General features: G+C 39.7%; 1 protein-coding gene and 1 pseudogene across 3 annotated transcripts in view; one reads left to right on the top strand and one right to left on the bottom strand.

Annotated features, from left to right (window-relative positions):
• The window catches only part of Tcp11 (t-complex 11), a 21119-nt gene continuing 5428 nt past the window's right edge, over window positions 1–15691 (top strand). Inside the window, exons 1-5 of one of the 3 annotated variants that reach the window (XM_010605328.2) lie at window positions 1–42; window positions 185–327; window positions 4367–4463; window positions 5888–5986; window positions 10793–10913. In XM_010605328.2, coding sequence (XP_010603630.1) covers window positions 204–327; window positions 4367–4463; window positions 5888–5986; window positions 10793–10913 — 441 coding nt within the window. In that variant the 5' untranslated portion in view covers window positions 1–42; window positions 185–203. Of the gene's footprint in view, window positions 328–4366; window positions 4464–5887; window positions 5987–10792; window positions 10914–15691 lie in introns of all 3 variants that reach the window. The other 2 variants (XM_010605326.1, XM_010605327.3) reach the window with 2 other exon arrangements.
• On the bottom strand, window positions 11967–12638 carry LOC104849079 (annotated as a pseudogene).

Below are 15691 nucleotides of genomic sequence, written 5' to 3'. Positions count from 1 at the left end.
CGAGTGAGCCGCGAGCCGAGCCGCTGGGGATGCCGGGAGGAGGTGAGCGGGCGGCCGCCCCCTCAGTTTCTTCAGCGGCCGCCCTACCCCAGGAAACTGAGGCCCGCGCCAGCCTACCCCAGGGCAGCTGCCCTGGCCTCACGGCCCTCTCTCTGAGGCCAACAATGCCCCTGTTTCTCCCCAGCCCTGATACCAACAGCAAAATGCAGGAAGTCGAAGACGGTGTGGCCCCTCAGGACGCTGGCGTGGAAGAGAGCGGCTCCTGCGACCCCGGAGGCGCAGGACTGGCCGGGGAAGACGAGAACAGCTCCCGGGACCGACGCCCGTGTAGGTCCAGCGGGGTCCCCGGGATCCCTTGGGTGCCCCTGCTGCAGCCGGAAGCGTTCTGCCTTTCCTCTCCTCTGTCCTAATCTTTGTCCCCAGCCCATTCTTCACTTAACAGGCAGACACTGGAATGATATCGGAGAAGAACTAGGACCTCTAAATGATATAAGAGAAATACAATCCCAGCCTGTTAGATGTGTGTTACGTTGGGTTCGTTCTCTAAAATCAAAGAATGAATTCTAGGAACAGCAGAGGTCAAGAGTGGGAAATATTTATTGAGAGGGTAGCTCCTGAGAGGCAGGAGAGGGGTCCATAGTGGGTAGCTGGGGACCCCACTTTACAGGGGAGTTTTTATAGAGCAAAACCATGTGTGTACAAAGTGAATTAAAGCTATGATCAACCAATAAGGTTACAAGTATAATCGCTTAGGTAATATCCAATAGGGAAACAAGTCACTTAACAAGTGTGCATGGAAAAAACAAATACTTTTATAAGGAAATGATGGGTCTTGGTCACTCACTGATGTCTAGCTAGATTTATTAGGCCAGGTGTTACCGGTTATCTTGCGCTTTGGGGAAGTATGTAGGCCTCCTCATTTCACCTTTATCTTGAGGCCTCTTTCTCAAGTGCGTAGCTCTATCTGACTGCCTACATTTTAACCTAACATAGCTCTCTATAATATCACTCTAACGTGGGGGAGCACTCCTGTAATCCCAGCATTCTGGAAGGCTGAGGCAGGAGGATCGCCAAGTTCTAGCCCAGCCTAAGCAATTTAGACCCTAAGGGCTGGGAATCCGTCCCAAAACCACTGCACGTGGGATCTCTTGAATCTTGACAAGATTTGAGGCTGTTACTTTTAAGCCAGGTTTGAATAGTATTTTTAATTTGCAAGTGGGAAATGGCAGATATCTGGAGTTGGATTCAAAGAATCCAAATGGGGCTGGGAATTTAGCACAGTGGTGCCGCTGCCTGCTTCACAAGCGCAAGGACTCGAGTTTGATCCCCTGTACAAAAAAACAGCAACAAAAAGCCCGAATGACCCCAACCAGAAATTGTTTTCTCAGTGCTGTGGACTTGGCTGTTGAGCGCCTCCTCTGGTCTGTGTCGTGGTAGATGTTCTTTGGCATTTGCTGTGGGGCGTGAGATCTCTTAGAGACATACTTCATGGAATGTCCATCCTCACTGGGACTCAGGCCCCTTCTGTTTTATAAGAGGAAACCCACCCAGTTATCATCTGAAGAGCTGTCCGCATGTGACAACCCAAGTTTTAAAAGTTTCGGAGATTGATTTGTGGAAAGTTCAGTCAGAGGCACCAAAGTTAAAATTCCTTTGTCTTGTGACCACATGGGGTCGCTGCTGGCTACAAAATGGCACCTAGAAGCCCTTGAACAGGTAGGAGCTGGGTGAGCTGTGAAAGCCAAAAAACAAGAATTTTTGGGGGGTCAATATAATTTGTTCTTACAGTGGCTATTTAAGGCATAGGTAAAAATAACTTCCAGTAAAGTGAATTGCCAAATTCCTTTTAAAAAGTTGGAATTTTGTGTTAGGTTGACTAGTTACTGTATTAGCTTCAAAATTTCTTTGTTCTTGGGATCCAGATTTTAAAAATTTATTCTTGTTGCATTTTGTCTGATTATTCTTTGAGCCCTCTCCTGAATTTTAGAGCTCTTCTGGAGTGGCTTAATGCTGGGTTACTAATGAGTAATGGAATTGTCTTTCAAGACGTGCTGTGCACTTTGATTTGTTGTAGTTGCGAAGTGTTTTCAATTTGCCTTTAGTAAGCTGCTGTAGCTCAGTCTCCCTTGAAGATGTTATTTAAAAAAATTTTTAATTTTGAGGGGTTACTGCGGATTAAACTTGGGACCTTGCACTTGCAAGGTAGGTGTGGCACTACTGAGCTAAATCCCCAGGGAAGATTTTTTCTCATTTATCACTATGAACTAGCAGTGCAACAATTTATGTATTTGTGTTTTGCCATTTGGGAATGCCTTATGTTAAGGTTCATTTCACCTTAATGTTAGCAAGGACCTAGTGGGTTCTTTATAAAGGCCTACAATCATCTTTCCCCCTTTTTATTTCAAACATTTCAAATTTATTGAAAAGTAATACAGTGAATGTTCACATTGTTTGTGTTTTGCCATGTTACTCTTTATTTCTCCGTATAGATTATTTCTCCCCCTTAATATATGAAAGTTACAGTAATGATTTTACCTGTATTTTATTGTGTTCTTTGTTGGGAGAGTGGACAGGATCTCACTATGTAATTCAGGTTAGCTTTGAACATGTTATTTAGCTTAGGCTGGCCTTGAGCTCCCAGTGATCCTCCTGATATTGTGTTCTTTTCTAAGAAAGGGAACTGTCCCATGTAACCTTTTTCTACAATAAGTTTATCTTTTCTTTTTATATGTTAAACCTTGCTGCAGAAAATTTAAACATTTAAAGTAGGGCAACTAATATAATAAATCTCTCCTTATCCATCACCCAGCCTCAGTCAATTCATGACCAATCTAAGTTCTATTTACCCCTTCAGACTTTGAAGCCAAATAATTGTGAACAAAATATGAAACTTCACACAAAGAGAGTAAGAAATGTAAATTATAGTGTGGAGCTTCATTTTCTGTGCCAAGTAATCATTCACTATAGTTACCTAGTATGGAGAATGCTGTCAGCCATGCCAGAACTGTGTACTAAGAAACTGGAAAAATGGTTACCAAATGCTGGTGCTGATTTGTGACAAAATTTCTAGTGATATTTAGTGAAATGAAATTATGAAGAAGTCGGATGTGGTGGCAGAGGCCTGTAATCCCAGCACTGCCATCAACCTATAGGATTACAAGTATAGCTGCTTAACTAATATTGATCCAGGAGGGAAGTGAGTTGCATAGCCAGGGTACGTGGAAAAAAACCAGGCATTTTAAGGAAAGGAAGGGAATATGGGTCTGGTTACCCACCTGTGGGGCAGTGGACCAGGTGGTGCTAGTTACAGTATAATCTCAAATTGTTACTTCTCTTGCAAGCTTGACTGTTGCTTCTCCATCCTGAGGCTTGGCTCTTCAGATTTGCCCTCAGCCACACAATTCTGATGTCTTTTTTTTGTGCTGACTTCCTTGAGGGCCCACCCCTTCTCTGACTGTACACACATTAATTTTTTTTTTGTTTGTTTAAGTCAGGGTCTCACTATGTAGTGAGACTGACCTGGAACTCTCTATGTAGCTCAGGCTGGTCTCAAACTCACAGCGATCCTCCTGCCTCAGCCTCCTGAGTGCTGGGATTACAGGCGTGCACCACCACTCCTGGCCCACACATTAATTTTTAACTTAGCTGCCAATAATAGTCTCAAAGCCAAACCAATTCAATTTAAAGGACTGCTCTTTATTTTGACATGTTTTTTTCTGCTCTTTTATGAAATTATGGTTTTTAGTGGTAGAGTATAATTTTTTGCTTTTCTGTACTTGGTTAAATAAAAAGTCATGTTGTGGTCACTTGCTTAAAATCTTTTTTTTTTTTTTGGTACCGAACTTGGGTCCTTCTGCTCGGAAGACAAGCAGCTGAATCACTGAGCTAAATCCCCAGCCGTGCTTAAAATCTTTTTGGAAGTTTATTTGTGAAATCCTAAAATCTGAGACCTACTGCTGCGGAAGACTTCAGCACTATTCAGTGGCGCATATGTATTATGTGTAGGGGAAATTTCATTTTCATTGTGAGTAGCTGCAGAGGCAGGAAGAGGAAAATAGGCTCTTAGTAGATAAATGCTTACTTTTGGAAAATCATAGTTGTTTCTTTGCACTTTGTGTCTTTACTTTTTTAGTTATTAATTGGTTCCACTTTGTTTTTTATAAATTAGCTTTGTCTTGCCCTGTGTGTTCTTTTGAGTTTTCAGCCCTGTTATGGGGCATAGAGTTCAGACAACCTCGAGGACTCCTGTAGTTGAGTGAATCTGATACATATTCAGGGCCTATTAGGTTGAGCAAATCTCCTGATAAAATAGAAGTCCACATTTTTGTGAGTTCACTTTGTCCACCACTCATTTTTTTGGTTACAGTTCTGACAGATACCGTTAATGAAGTTTCCAAGCTGAGCAACAAGACTGGGCTGAACCACAATTCCCACCTGGAGGAGGTGGTTTTACCTCCAAGCAGGTACAGGGTTTTCTACTTTCTTCATTTTGCTTATCCTGGCATTGGCTTTTGCCCCTAAGGGCTTCTGACCTGGTGTTCTTATTTAACAGTATAATTAGTATTTGAGAGGTCTTTACAGCTTACACGAACTAGTAATCTGTAATTATTAGTGTCACTATCAAGGATCAAATGCTATTTAACCTGTGAGGAAAACAAAGCAATAATGGTTGGAGTAATTAGGGTGGATTCTCTCTTACCTGATAGACTTGGAAGAAGTAGCCTTGCACTCAGAAACTTTGAGTTTTGAAGCATTTTGGTTTTCAGATGTTCAGATTTGAGATGTTGAACTTGCGTTATCGTTTAGAGAAGACAATTTCACATCGGGCTGAGTCGGGGATCGCTGTGAGTTTGAGGCCAGCCTAGACTACGTAGTTCAAGGCTTGTCTGAACTACATAGTGAGACCCTGTCTTAAAAAACCAAAGATGGGGGCTGGGGATTTAGCTCAGAGGTTCCACCGCCTGTCTCACAGGGCAAGGTCCTGAGTTCGATCCTTGGTACAAAAATAAAATAAAACAAAGCCAAAGAGGGGCCAGGGATGTAACTCAGTGCGCCCCACCTGCCTGGCAAGCTCAAGGTCCTGAGTTCAATCCCTGGTACCAAAAAAAAAAAAAAAAAAAAAGCGCCAATCTAGGGAGATTTTCAGCTTTCCAAGGAGGACCATATATGATTAGCAGGTTTGAGAAAGAGAGGTTTCACTCAACTGAGAAATTTCTGAGAAAGGGAGACAGAAACCTGTAGAGAAAGAAGCCATAAAAAATATAGCTTGAAGATAAACTTTTAATTAGGCTGACACGATTACAGACCTCTTTCAAAAAGTCTTTCCTTCCTTTTTTTTGCTTTTAGTAAAGGCAGTTCTGTTTGTGATGTCCTGATTTTTACAGTATCTGTAAACGTTTGAAGGCAACAAACAGGGACAATTCTGTGATTGGTGAGAAGAATGGATGGACTTTAAGTTCATTCTAGAATCATATTTCTGGTTTTATAAAGAATCAGACTGGAAGGAAAAATTGTTGGATTTATGCTTTGAAGCATTGGATTGAAGCCTGGCATGATAATGGGCCGACTCGTCTATCCAACTCGATTATCTTTAGGTTGCTTTTTCATATCAGGGAGCAGATTTCCAGCTAAGGTGGAAATCAAAAGGCTTCTCTGTTCAGATTTAGAAATGTTTTAATGCTTTAATAAACCGCTTTCTTTCTTTCTTTCTGAGTATGCAGTTCCATCGTATCTTTCAAAAGAAGAAAAAAAATTCCTATCATGCTCTGAATATAAGCCAGGGTTCTAAACCAAAGTATGTCTACAAGTGACAAGAGGCACAAATACAATTCAGATTCATTTTTACTCAGGATCCAAACTAACAGAATCTTTTATGGCTTTATCCAAGGTCTTCAGAAGAGGGAGTAAAAAATTCAGCTCTTTCAAGGCTCAGACCCTTCCTGAAGAAAGGCAAAAAGAAAGAAGCTCTTAGATCATGCAGCAGCTGGTATGCCTACCACAGTGGGGCACAATTCACCATATTACTAGAGTTCCCAGCCTTTAGGTTGGCCACCTTCATACATCCACCCATAACCCATGTGCTCCCATAGATGGAAAAGCAAAGCAAGACCAACAGGAAAATAAGTGCTGTCTATAGAAGGGAAAAGGATCTCTAATGAATGGGAACCCCAATAGCCAAGAATCATACAAATTCAAAACAAATAATTCAAACTAATTTTTATAGATGTTTCTTTCCTGAGCTCAAGGAATTTGTTAAGGAAATATAGCTTTATTCAGAGGAGAGAAAGTTTAAATCAGAGGCCCAGCAATTCGAAAGATCTTCTGTTTAAAGCATTTAAACTTTGTTCTAGAACTTATTTCTGTGTGTCTGTTTTAATTTGCATTTCTGTAAGAACTGACTTCAGTGAAAATTCTTTCTTTTCTTTGCTGGCTTTTTGTCATTTGTCCTTGGATCATGAGCAGCATGATTTTTTATCCTAATGACTATGCCAAGAGTATAGGAAAAGTCAGGCTTTCCCTCTGAAGGTACGATAATTGAGTGCTGAAATAAACTGCCAATGGAATGATTAACAGAAGAGACATACAAACTTTTTAACATGAGACTCACACAAAACATACAAGTAGGAGAAACAGATGGTTGATGCTTAGATACCTTCATAGAGGAGAGGGAAGCAGAGGAAGATTTAGAAGAAGACAAAATGATTTTTAGGGGAGATGAAGGGCCCAAGATGTCTGGGCTCTTGAGTGTTGGGTCAGGTCTAGGTTTCCTGTGCTATGCATGTCTCCCACAGCTAATGAGGACCTTGGGATTGGGACTAACAGTGTTAGAAGATCTTTTGAAAGATCCAGGCTTTAGTTCAATGTGGGAAGTGCAGAGAAAGCCCTTCCCTGAAGTTCCTGCTCCCTAGGCACTCTCAATTTGAAGTCCAAAGGGGTACTTTGGGCACTATTTCCTGAGCTCCAACTGACCCTTGTGTAAGCCATTTCCTGCTGGTGAGAGGGAGCCTCCAAAGGACTTTAAAATTGCATTTTAGAAAAATCATCAGTTTTAGCATGGACTGGTATGGTAGTTACATGGAGAAAGATTAAAAAGAGAAAAGACTGGAGGCAAGGGAACCAGTGAATGCTGACAGATGATGGAAGAAGGGGGAGTCCAGAGACATTGAAGAAGTAGGATTTGTGGAACATAGCAATCTGTTGCATAGATAACAAGAGAAGAAAGAAGTTAAGAACAACTTTAGTACTCTCTAAACTATTAGGTTATAGTCAGTTACCTCTAACAGTTGAGATTGGTGTGTTCAGAGAGGAACTTCGACTTTTTGTTTTATCATTGTATTGTAATTTTATATAAGGGACATGTATCACTACTTTTTTTGTTTTGTTTTGTTTGTTTTGGTACTGGGGATTGAACTTAGGACCTTGTGCTTACAAGGCAGGTGGCGGCTCCACTGAGCTAAATCCCTGGCCCTATCACTACTGTTTTTTGAGGGAAAATGGTTAATTCAAGGAAACTAGTAGCTATCTGGAAATGACTACATATAGCCTCAGATTTCCATATTTTCTTCTTAGTATGATTCTCTAATTAGAGACTTCATTTTAATAAACATTTACAGGAACATTAATTCCTGTTATTTTACTTTTTAAAATGAACAGGCTTTATTTTTAGAACATCTGTGGATTTGTAGAAAAATGATTTGAAAGTACCAAGTTCTTGTATTCCCCTCTCCTCCCTCATGCAGTTGTTCCTGGTAAGTGCGTCTTAGTGTGGCACATTTGTTAGAATTGATGAGCCAATATATTTTTTTTTAGGGTTTTTTTTTTTTTTTTTGATATCAGGAATCGAACTCGGGCCCTTGCGCTTGTGAGGCAGGCCAGAACCACTGAGCTAAATCTCCAGCATATTTGATGAGCCAATATTAATAGATTATTATTTATTATTGTCATAATTTATTATTGTCTATATTAATTTTTAAGAAAGTATTAAGCCCATAGTTTACATTGCTATTAAGTCCATAGTTTACATCCGGGTAGGTTTTTGTATTATACATTCTATGGATTTTGAAAAATATCTAATGACATATACCCCTATTATTGTGTCATAGAGAATAATTTCATAGTCCTGGAAATGAGGTGTGTTCTACCTATCCGTTCCTCTCTCTCAACCCTTCTATGCCCTTTATAGCCACTGATCTTTTTTTTTTTGGTACTGGGGGTGGAACTCTGGTCCTTAGGCTTGTGAGGCAGGCAGTGGAACCACTGAGCTAAATCCCCAGCCTGCCACTGATCTTTTTATAATCTCCGTATTTGAATTTTCCAGAATGTGGTAATGTTGGACCCATACGGTAGATAGCCTTTTCAGATTAGCTTCTTTCACTTACTGATAAACATTTAAAATTCCCCTGTATGGATATATGAATTTATTTATACATTTGCCAATTCAAGGACATTTTGGTTGCTTCCAGGTTTTAGAAGTTAATGAAGTTGATATAAATATTTATATACAGATTTTTGTGTGGACATAAAGTCTTCACATCATTTGGGTAAATACCAAAGAGTGTAATTGCTGGATGATCTGATAAAACTATGTTTAGTTTTGTAAGAAACTGCTAACTTTTCATAGTGGCTGTACCATTTTGCATTCTCACCAGCAATAAATGAAAGTTCCTGTTGTTCCAATCTTGGCTATTTTTAATCTGTTTTTCATGTTCCTACCGGTCCATGCTAAACTTGATTTTTCTCAGATGCAATTCTGGTTATGATGTCATGCTCATTTAAATTCATTTAAATGAATGAAGTAAATGAAGTTCAACATCCTTGCCAGCTTTTGGTGTTACCAGTATTCTGATTTTGGCCATTCTAATAGGTATGGAGTGATGTTATTTTAAAATTTGCAGTCCCCTAATCATCTTAGTTATTTTCTCCTCAGTGGGACACTACCCAACACCCACTTAAAGGGAGAGATATTTAATTTTGGCTCACATTTTTTAGTCTGTAGTCTGCTGGCTCCAAGTCAAGAAAGAGTGGAGGAAGAGCTGCTCACTCATAGCCACCTAGAAGCAGAGAAGGAAGGGAAAGGTTGGAAGGAAGATGTCCCTTCCAGGCCACACCCCAGTGCCCATTTCTTCTGAATGCATGAGGCTTTGGGAGAGCATCTAGACATAAACTATAGCTCTAAGAATGTTTAACATCTTTTTTGTAGGCTAATTTTATATCCTTTTTGTTGAGATATCTGTTATGCTCTTCAGGTCAGTTTTATTTGGGAAGTTCACTTTCTTATTGTTAAATTTTAAGAATATTTTATTCCGGGCATGGTGGCGCATGCCTGTAATTCCAGCACTCGGGAGGCAGAGGCAGGAGGATCGCTGTGAGTTCGAGACCAGCCTGGGCTACACAGTGAGTTCCAGGTCAGTCTCAACTACATAGTGAGATCCTGTCTCAAAAAAACAAAACAAACCTCTCACAAAAAAAGAATGTTTTATATCTTTGTATTCTTTGTCAAAAATTGTCCTGGTCTATGGCTTGTCCTTTTGTTTTCTTTTTTCCATTATCAGGGATTGAACTCAGAATCTTTTACTTGCTAGACATTAACAGCCTTTTTTTTTTTTTTTTTTTTTTTTAAATTTAGAGACAGGCTCTTACTGAGTTGCCCAGGGTGGCCTCAAATTTGTGACTTTCCTGCCTCAGCCTCCCAGGTAACTGGGATTACAAGAAGTTCACCATGCCCAGTTGGTCTTTTTCTTCTCTAACAGTGTCTTTCACAGAGCAGAAAATTTTAATTTAATTTATTTTTGGGGTCTCATTATATAGTTCAGGATAGTCTTGAATTCACTATGTAGCCAAGGCTGGCCTCAAACTCACAGTGATCCTTCTGCTTCAGCCTCTCAAGTGCTGGGATTATAGCTGTGTGCCACCACGCCTGGCAAAATTTTTAATTTTAATGGTCTACTTTACCAGTTTTTCATTCCATTTCCTGGCTGCATTTGGTGTTATCTCTAAAAAGTCATCACCAAGCCCAAGGTCACTTAAATATTCTTATATGTTATCCTTTTAGGGTTTTATAGTTTTATGTTTTATTTGTAGATCTATGTCCATTTTGAGTTTAATTTTTCTGATGGGTATAAAGTCAGTGTTTTTATTCAGTTTTTGTATGTGGATCTCCAGTTGTTCCAATACTATCTTTGTTGAAAAGATTTTCTTTTTTAAATTGAATTGCCGTTGCATATTGTACTTTCTAATGGTGAAAACAATAACAAAAAAGATCTTTTTGGCTTCCATGACTGGATAGATGGTAATGTTACTGAGATTGAGAACACAAGAGGAATAGGTATGGAGGGACTAAATAGTGAATTCACTTTAAACCAGCTCGCTGGGAAATATCTGTGACATTGAAGTGTTAAGGAAGATCTTTTTCCTAAATTTTAGGAGTATAAGAAAATGAATGATCATTTAGTTCAATAACATACATGTATATGAGGTAACAGGTTATATAGTGCCATAAAATGCCATATGTGTTGTGTATGTAAAGTCGTACGTGCAGACTAGGTGCCCAGTCAATGCGAAAACTGTCTCGAAGCTTTTCATTATTCAGAGTTCTTCCTGCTGCCAAGGAAGGATGCTCTAGAATCACGAGACATTCTTCTGAGAGGTTTCACTGATGCCCTTTGAACATTGTCCCTCGCATTTTCGTATCAGTATCATCATCTTTTTCCACATCAAATACTGCTTGGGGCTTAGGAGATGATGGCTTCACAACAGTTTTGGAGAGTAATTTGTTTATTTAACCCTCTTCCAGTCCGGAAGGCAAAGTGGAGGAGACAGTGCACAATGACTTTTGGGACCATCTTAAAGAGCAGCTGTCAGCCACTCCTCCTGACTTCAGTTGTGCTCTTGATCTTCTGAATGAAATTAAAGAGGTGAGTGGCCCCTCCATTGGTAGATAGTTCCTAGGCATCCCCAGCTAATGAAGGCTCAGGACTGAGCAAGTCTTTTATTTTTTATTTTTTAAAATACATTTTATTTTGTCCCTTTGCTCCCCTGTAGCCCCCACTCTTCCTGTGTTCAGAAGCTCTGCTTCCACTTTTTTCCCTCTATTTTCACTTTTTTCTTGTCCCTTCCTCTCTCCCTGCCTCCTCCCTTGTTCCCCTTCCCATTTGAACACTTTCTTCCCATTTCCCAACATCCATTATACATCTCAGTCCTTATTTCTACCTTTGGTTTCTCACTCTAGAGAAACAATGTGGTGTCTAAATATGTATAAGACCGAGCAAATCTTATCTAAGCATAGTCATGAATTAGAAATCACACAGTAATTTGAACAAGCAAAATTTAATATAAAATTTTTAGAATAGGGAATTGGAGAAATGAGGGCTTGGCTGATAAATGAAGCGTACTTTAAAGAATTTGAAATATCACACACTGGAGTATCCATCATACTCATGGGACTGAGATGAAATAGGCAAAGACCTCATTTGAAAGGGCACAGCTATTCCAGGGGAGGTGGTGGCCTGTATGTGCTACTGGTCACCATCTACTGCTGAAGCTGAGGACTGGAGAAACCACTTTCTGGCACTGGAGCGATGGCTGCTGGGCCGGGAGAAGGCGTGGCTCTCCTTCCCGCGGTGGATTGGGGCCCAGACTACCTCCCTATACTTTAATTTCTAATGCATGCTCATTTATGCAATGACGGACTGAAATGTTCTTTTATGATAGGCCAGAACATCCACATTATCCCAACAACACTGAAAGAAATTAGTGTAAGGGACCTAAAATTATAAAACTGTGTGTGTATATGCTTAAATCCCTTTATTTTCATTCCATCTGTTGGCTGAATTTTATTATATTATCTGCCCTTCTTATATCCTTTCTCATGAAAGGCATCACAGTCCTGTCACCAAGACCAAACCTCCCCATTCACCAGCTCCCCGCCTCTGCTCATGAACTATTAGCAAGACATCTTAACAGATGCCTCAGGGATTGACCTCTTCTTCAGTAGTGTTCCCTCCTGCAATTCCATTTCTTCCTAAGTGTGGCATGTGAGATTTTAATTGCTCTCCCACTGTTTTTTCTTCTTCAGTCATCAGTGACAGCTTTAGATCTGTTTGCTTTTGTAGTTCTCATATCATGGCCATAGTTTTATTCAAAGTTTTTATTCATAGTTTTATTCATAGTTTTATTCAAAGTAGCATAAATATGGATCTTAGTCTCTCTCCGCTTAACAGCAGCTGGTTTAAAATGTGCAAAGTTTGATATTGAGACTTTATTGTTCACAGCTCCTTTCAGAGTGTAACTGGATTTTTCTTGCCTACTGAATCAGGATGATTAGTTTTGATTTCATATTCCAGCCTGTACCAAATGTAATCCACATCAGAGTCAGCCTTCTGGAATGGTGACACACACCTATAATCATAGCATTCAGGAAGCTGAGGCAGGAGGGTGGCAAGTTCCAGGCCACCCTAGGATACATAGCGAGTTCAAAGCCAGTCTAGACTATGTAGCAAGACCCTTCTTTTAAATGGTCCAGTTCAGCTACTTGGGTTAAGTCTACCAAGAAATTGCCTCAAATTCAAGACAGCTGGAACTTTAGTCTTAGCCTCTAGTCCTGGGCCCATCAGTTTCAGCTTATTGACTTCTGCCTCCATATTGAATAGTTGACTTTCCTAAGACCACGGCAGGGCTTAAACTGCAAGCAATATTAACACTGAAGATCTGTATTGGACAGCTGTCCTTTGTCATTGAATTGTAAGAGCTCTTTACATGTCTGGGTGCCATAACCTTGTCAGATGATTTGCAAACATTTTCCCCATTCTATAGCTAATTTTTTTTGCTTTTGTTTTTGGGGTTTGTTTTTTTTTTGTACGGGGGATTGAACTTGGGACTTCAGGCTTGCAAGGGAGGCAGTAGAACCATTGAGCTAAATCCCCAGCCCTTTAATTTACCTTTTGTCTTTTGATGTGCCAAATTTTAATTTTAAGTCCACTTTATTTAATTTTCCTTTTGTTTCTTATGCTTTTACTGTCATATCTTGCCAAATTAAAAATCTTGGGTTTTTTATTTGTTTTTGTTTTGTAGTACTAAAGGTTGAAATTAGGTGGTGTGCACTGAGCTACATCCCCAGCCCTTTTTTATTTTTAATTTTTATTTTATTTTAGTTTTTTTTCCAGCTTTAATTGAGTTTATTGGTACATTTTAGGGATACAGTACAGTTATATTCATTGGTGGGCTTGTACCTCTCTTGGTTCTCATTTTTTCCCCTTGTCCCTGCCCTCCCTTCACCCCCTCCTCCCCTCCCCATCTACAACCACTTTATTCCCATCTTTTCATTATCTCACATTTTTTTCTTTTCCCTTTTTACCCTTCCCCTACCCATCGCACCTTCCCTACACCTTTAGCTCCTTTCTTCCCATTTCTCAATGTCAGTAATCTTATTAGGATCTTCTGTATTTATTTTAGCTTTGGTACTGGGGATTGAACTCAGGATCTTGAGCTTGTGAAGCAGGTGGCAGAACTGCTGAGCTAAATCCCTGGCCCATCCTTTTTATTTTAAGATGTCTCACGAAGATATCTAGGCTGAGCTTAGACTTGGAATCCTCCTGCCTCAACTTCCCAGAGTGTTGGGATTATAAACATGTGTCACCATACTCAATGCCAAATTCAAGATTTTAAACAATTGTTTTTGTGTATTTTCTTTTGTTTTCCTTTGTGGTACTGGGGATTGCATCCAGGGCCTTGTGCACGCTTGGTGAGTGCTCTACCACTGAGTCACACTCCTAAGCCTTCCTATGTTTTCTTCTAAGTATTTTATAGTTTTAGCTGTTATGTTTAGGTCTTGGACCCATTTTGAATTTTTTTTTTTTTTTTTTTTTTTTTTTTTGTACCAGGGATCGAAGTTGGGACCTGTGCTTGTGAAGCAGGAGGTGGAACTACTGAGCTAAATTCCCAGTTCACCTTCATTCTTTAGCATGTGGATATACAGTTTTCCTGAACCATCTGTTAAAAAGACTGTTCTTTCCCCACTAAGTAGTCTTGGCTTTGTTCAAAATCATTTGGCCATGTAATTCAAGTTTTATTTCTGGGATCTCTGTTCTATTCTGTTGTTTGTGTGTCTGTCTTTATACCAGTATATGGTTGTTTGCTTATAGGCTATTTTGATTTGATGATAGAGTGCTGCTGTGTTTACCCTGTGTTACTGGCTGGTTACATTAGACAGCACCTAGTTCCGGATGGGAAGCTCAGGCCATGTGATCATTTATTTGATGATGAGGTTTTACTTTCTACCAAGGCCTAGTAGTAAACCAGAAACTCTTTCTCAAAAAGCAGCTAGTAAAGAATTAAAAGAATCATAGCACAGAGATATATGCACACCTATGTTTATAGCGGCACAGTTTATAATAGCTAAAACTTGGAAATAGCCCATTTGCCCATCAGTTGCAAACTGGATAAAGAAGATGCGGTTTTTCTTTAAAATGGAATATTACTCAGCCATAAAGAATGAGAAATTAGATTCATTCATAGGAAAATGGATGCATATTGAGGATATACTCCTAAGTGAAATAAATAAGTCACACATGTGTAAATACTGAATAGTTTCTCTGGTGTGAAATAACTATAATGGTACATAAGATCCTAATGATATAATTGACAATGTGAAATAGGAAGAAAAGGGCTAAAGGTGTAGGGGAAGTGGGAAGGGTAGGGGAAAGCTAATAAGGGAAAAGAAAAAAATATGAGAAAATGAAGAAATGGAAATGAAGTGTTTGTAAAGGGGGAGGGAGGAAGGGTGAAGGGAGGGCGGGGATAAGGGGAAAAAATGAGAACCAAGTCCTGTCATGTAAAGGCACAAGATCCCAGTGATGAATGTAACTGTACTGTCTACCTAGAATGTACCAATAAACTCAGTGAGGGAAAAAAAAGCAGCTAGTTATCACAGAACTTGCAGTAAAGCCTACTCTTGCTCGACAGTTCACTTGAAATATGTAAACTTACGTGTCATTCCATATGAGTGTGAAAGTAGCAAATTCAAATTTGGTATATATTGCCTCAAAAATCCAAAAAAGGCCTATGTGTTATTCCTTGTTCAGGGTGGGTGGTTTTAGGTACAGCAGCTTTTCCCTCATCTGGAAGGGGACGGCCCAACAAGCTCCAGACCACTGGAGCTCTTGAAACCTTGAGGTGCCAGGCCTCTGAATTTCTACCATCCTCTACTTTGCACACCTTTCTAAGGTGAACAATGGACATATGACTATTTGAGTTCAAAGCTCACACTACCAATTTATCAGTTGGGGTACAGTGAAGAGACAGAAACCACACAGTAGTTTGAACAAAGAGAGGCTTCCATGACACAGGAACTTGATGAGAGGAGGCAGTAGGGTAGATTTGGAAGAGAGGCTCCACACTGGTAGCTTTTATAATTTATCAATTAATAATTCATAGTTTAAGGCAAATCTCATTTGTTTAACACAGAGCTAAACAGTTAGGATTTTGCTATGACCACAGTTTTCCATTCAATTAAACATTCATTTTACCTCATCCACATGCTCTCCAACTGTGTGCTTGTATTACAGAGACACACAGGTAAATAAAAGTCCCTGTCCACCAAGGACTCACATTTGGGGTCAGTGGGCTGTTTCAAGTGACTCATAGCAGTGCCCTTGCCTATTTCTTTTTTCTTTCTTTTTTTTTTTTTTTTTTTTTT

Source organism: Fukomys damarensis, unplaced genomic scaffold (assembly GCF_012274545.1).
Source record: "Fukomys damarensis isolate Sample0158 unplaced genomic scaffold, DMR_v1.0_HiC HiC_scaffold_20, whole genome shotgun sequence".
Lineage (NCBI taxonomy): Eukaryota > Metazoa > Chordata > Mammalia > Rodentia > Bathyergidae > Fukomys > Fukomys damarensis.
The sequence above is the reverse complement of the archived record's forward strand: the minus strand, read 5'-3'. Positions and strand labels throughout refer to the sequence as shown.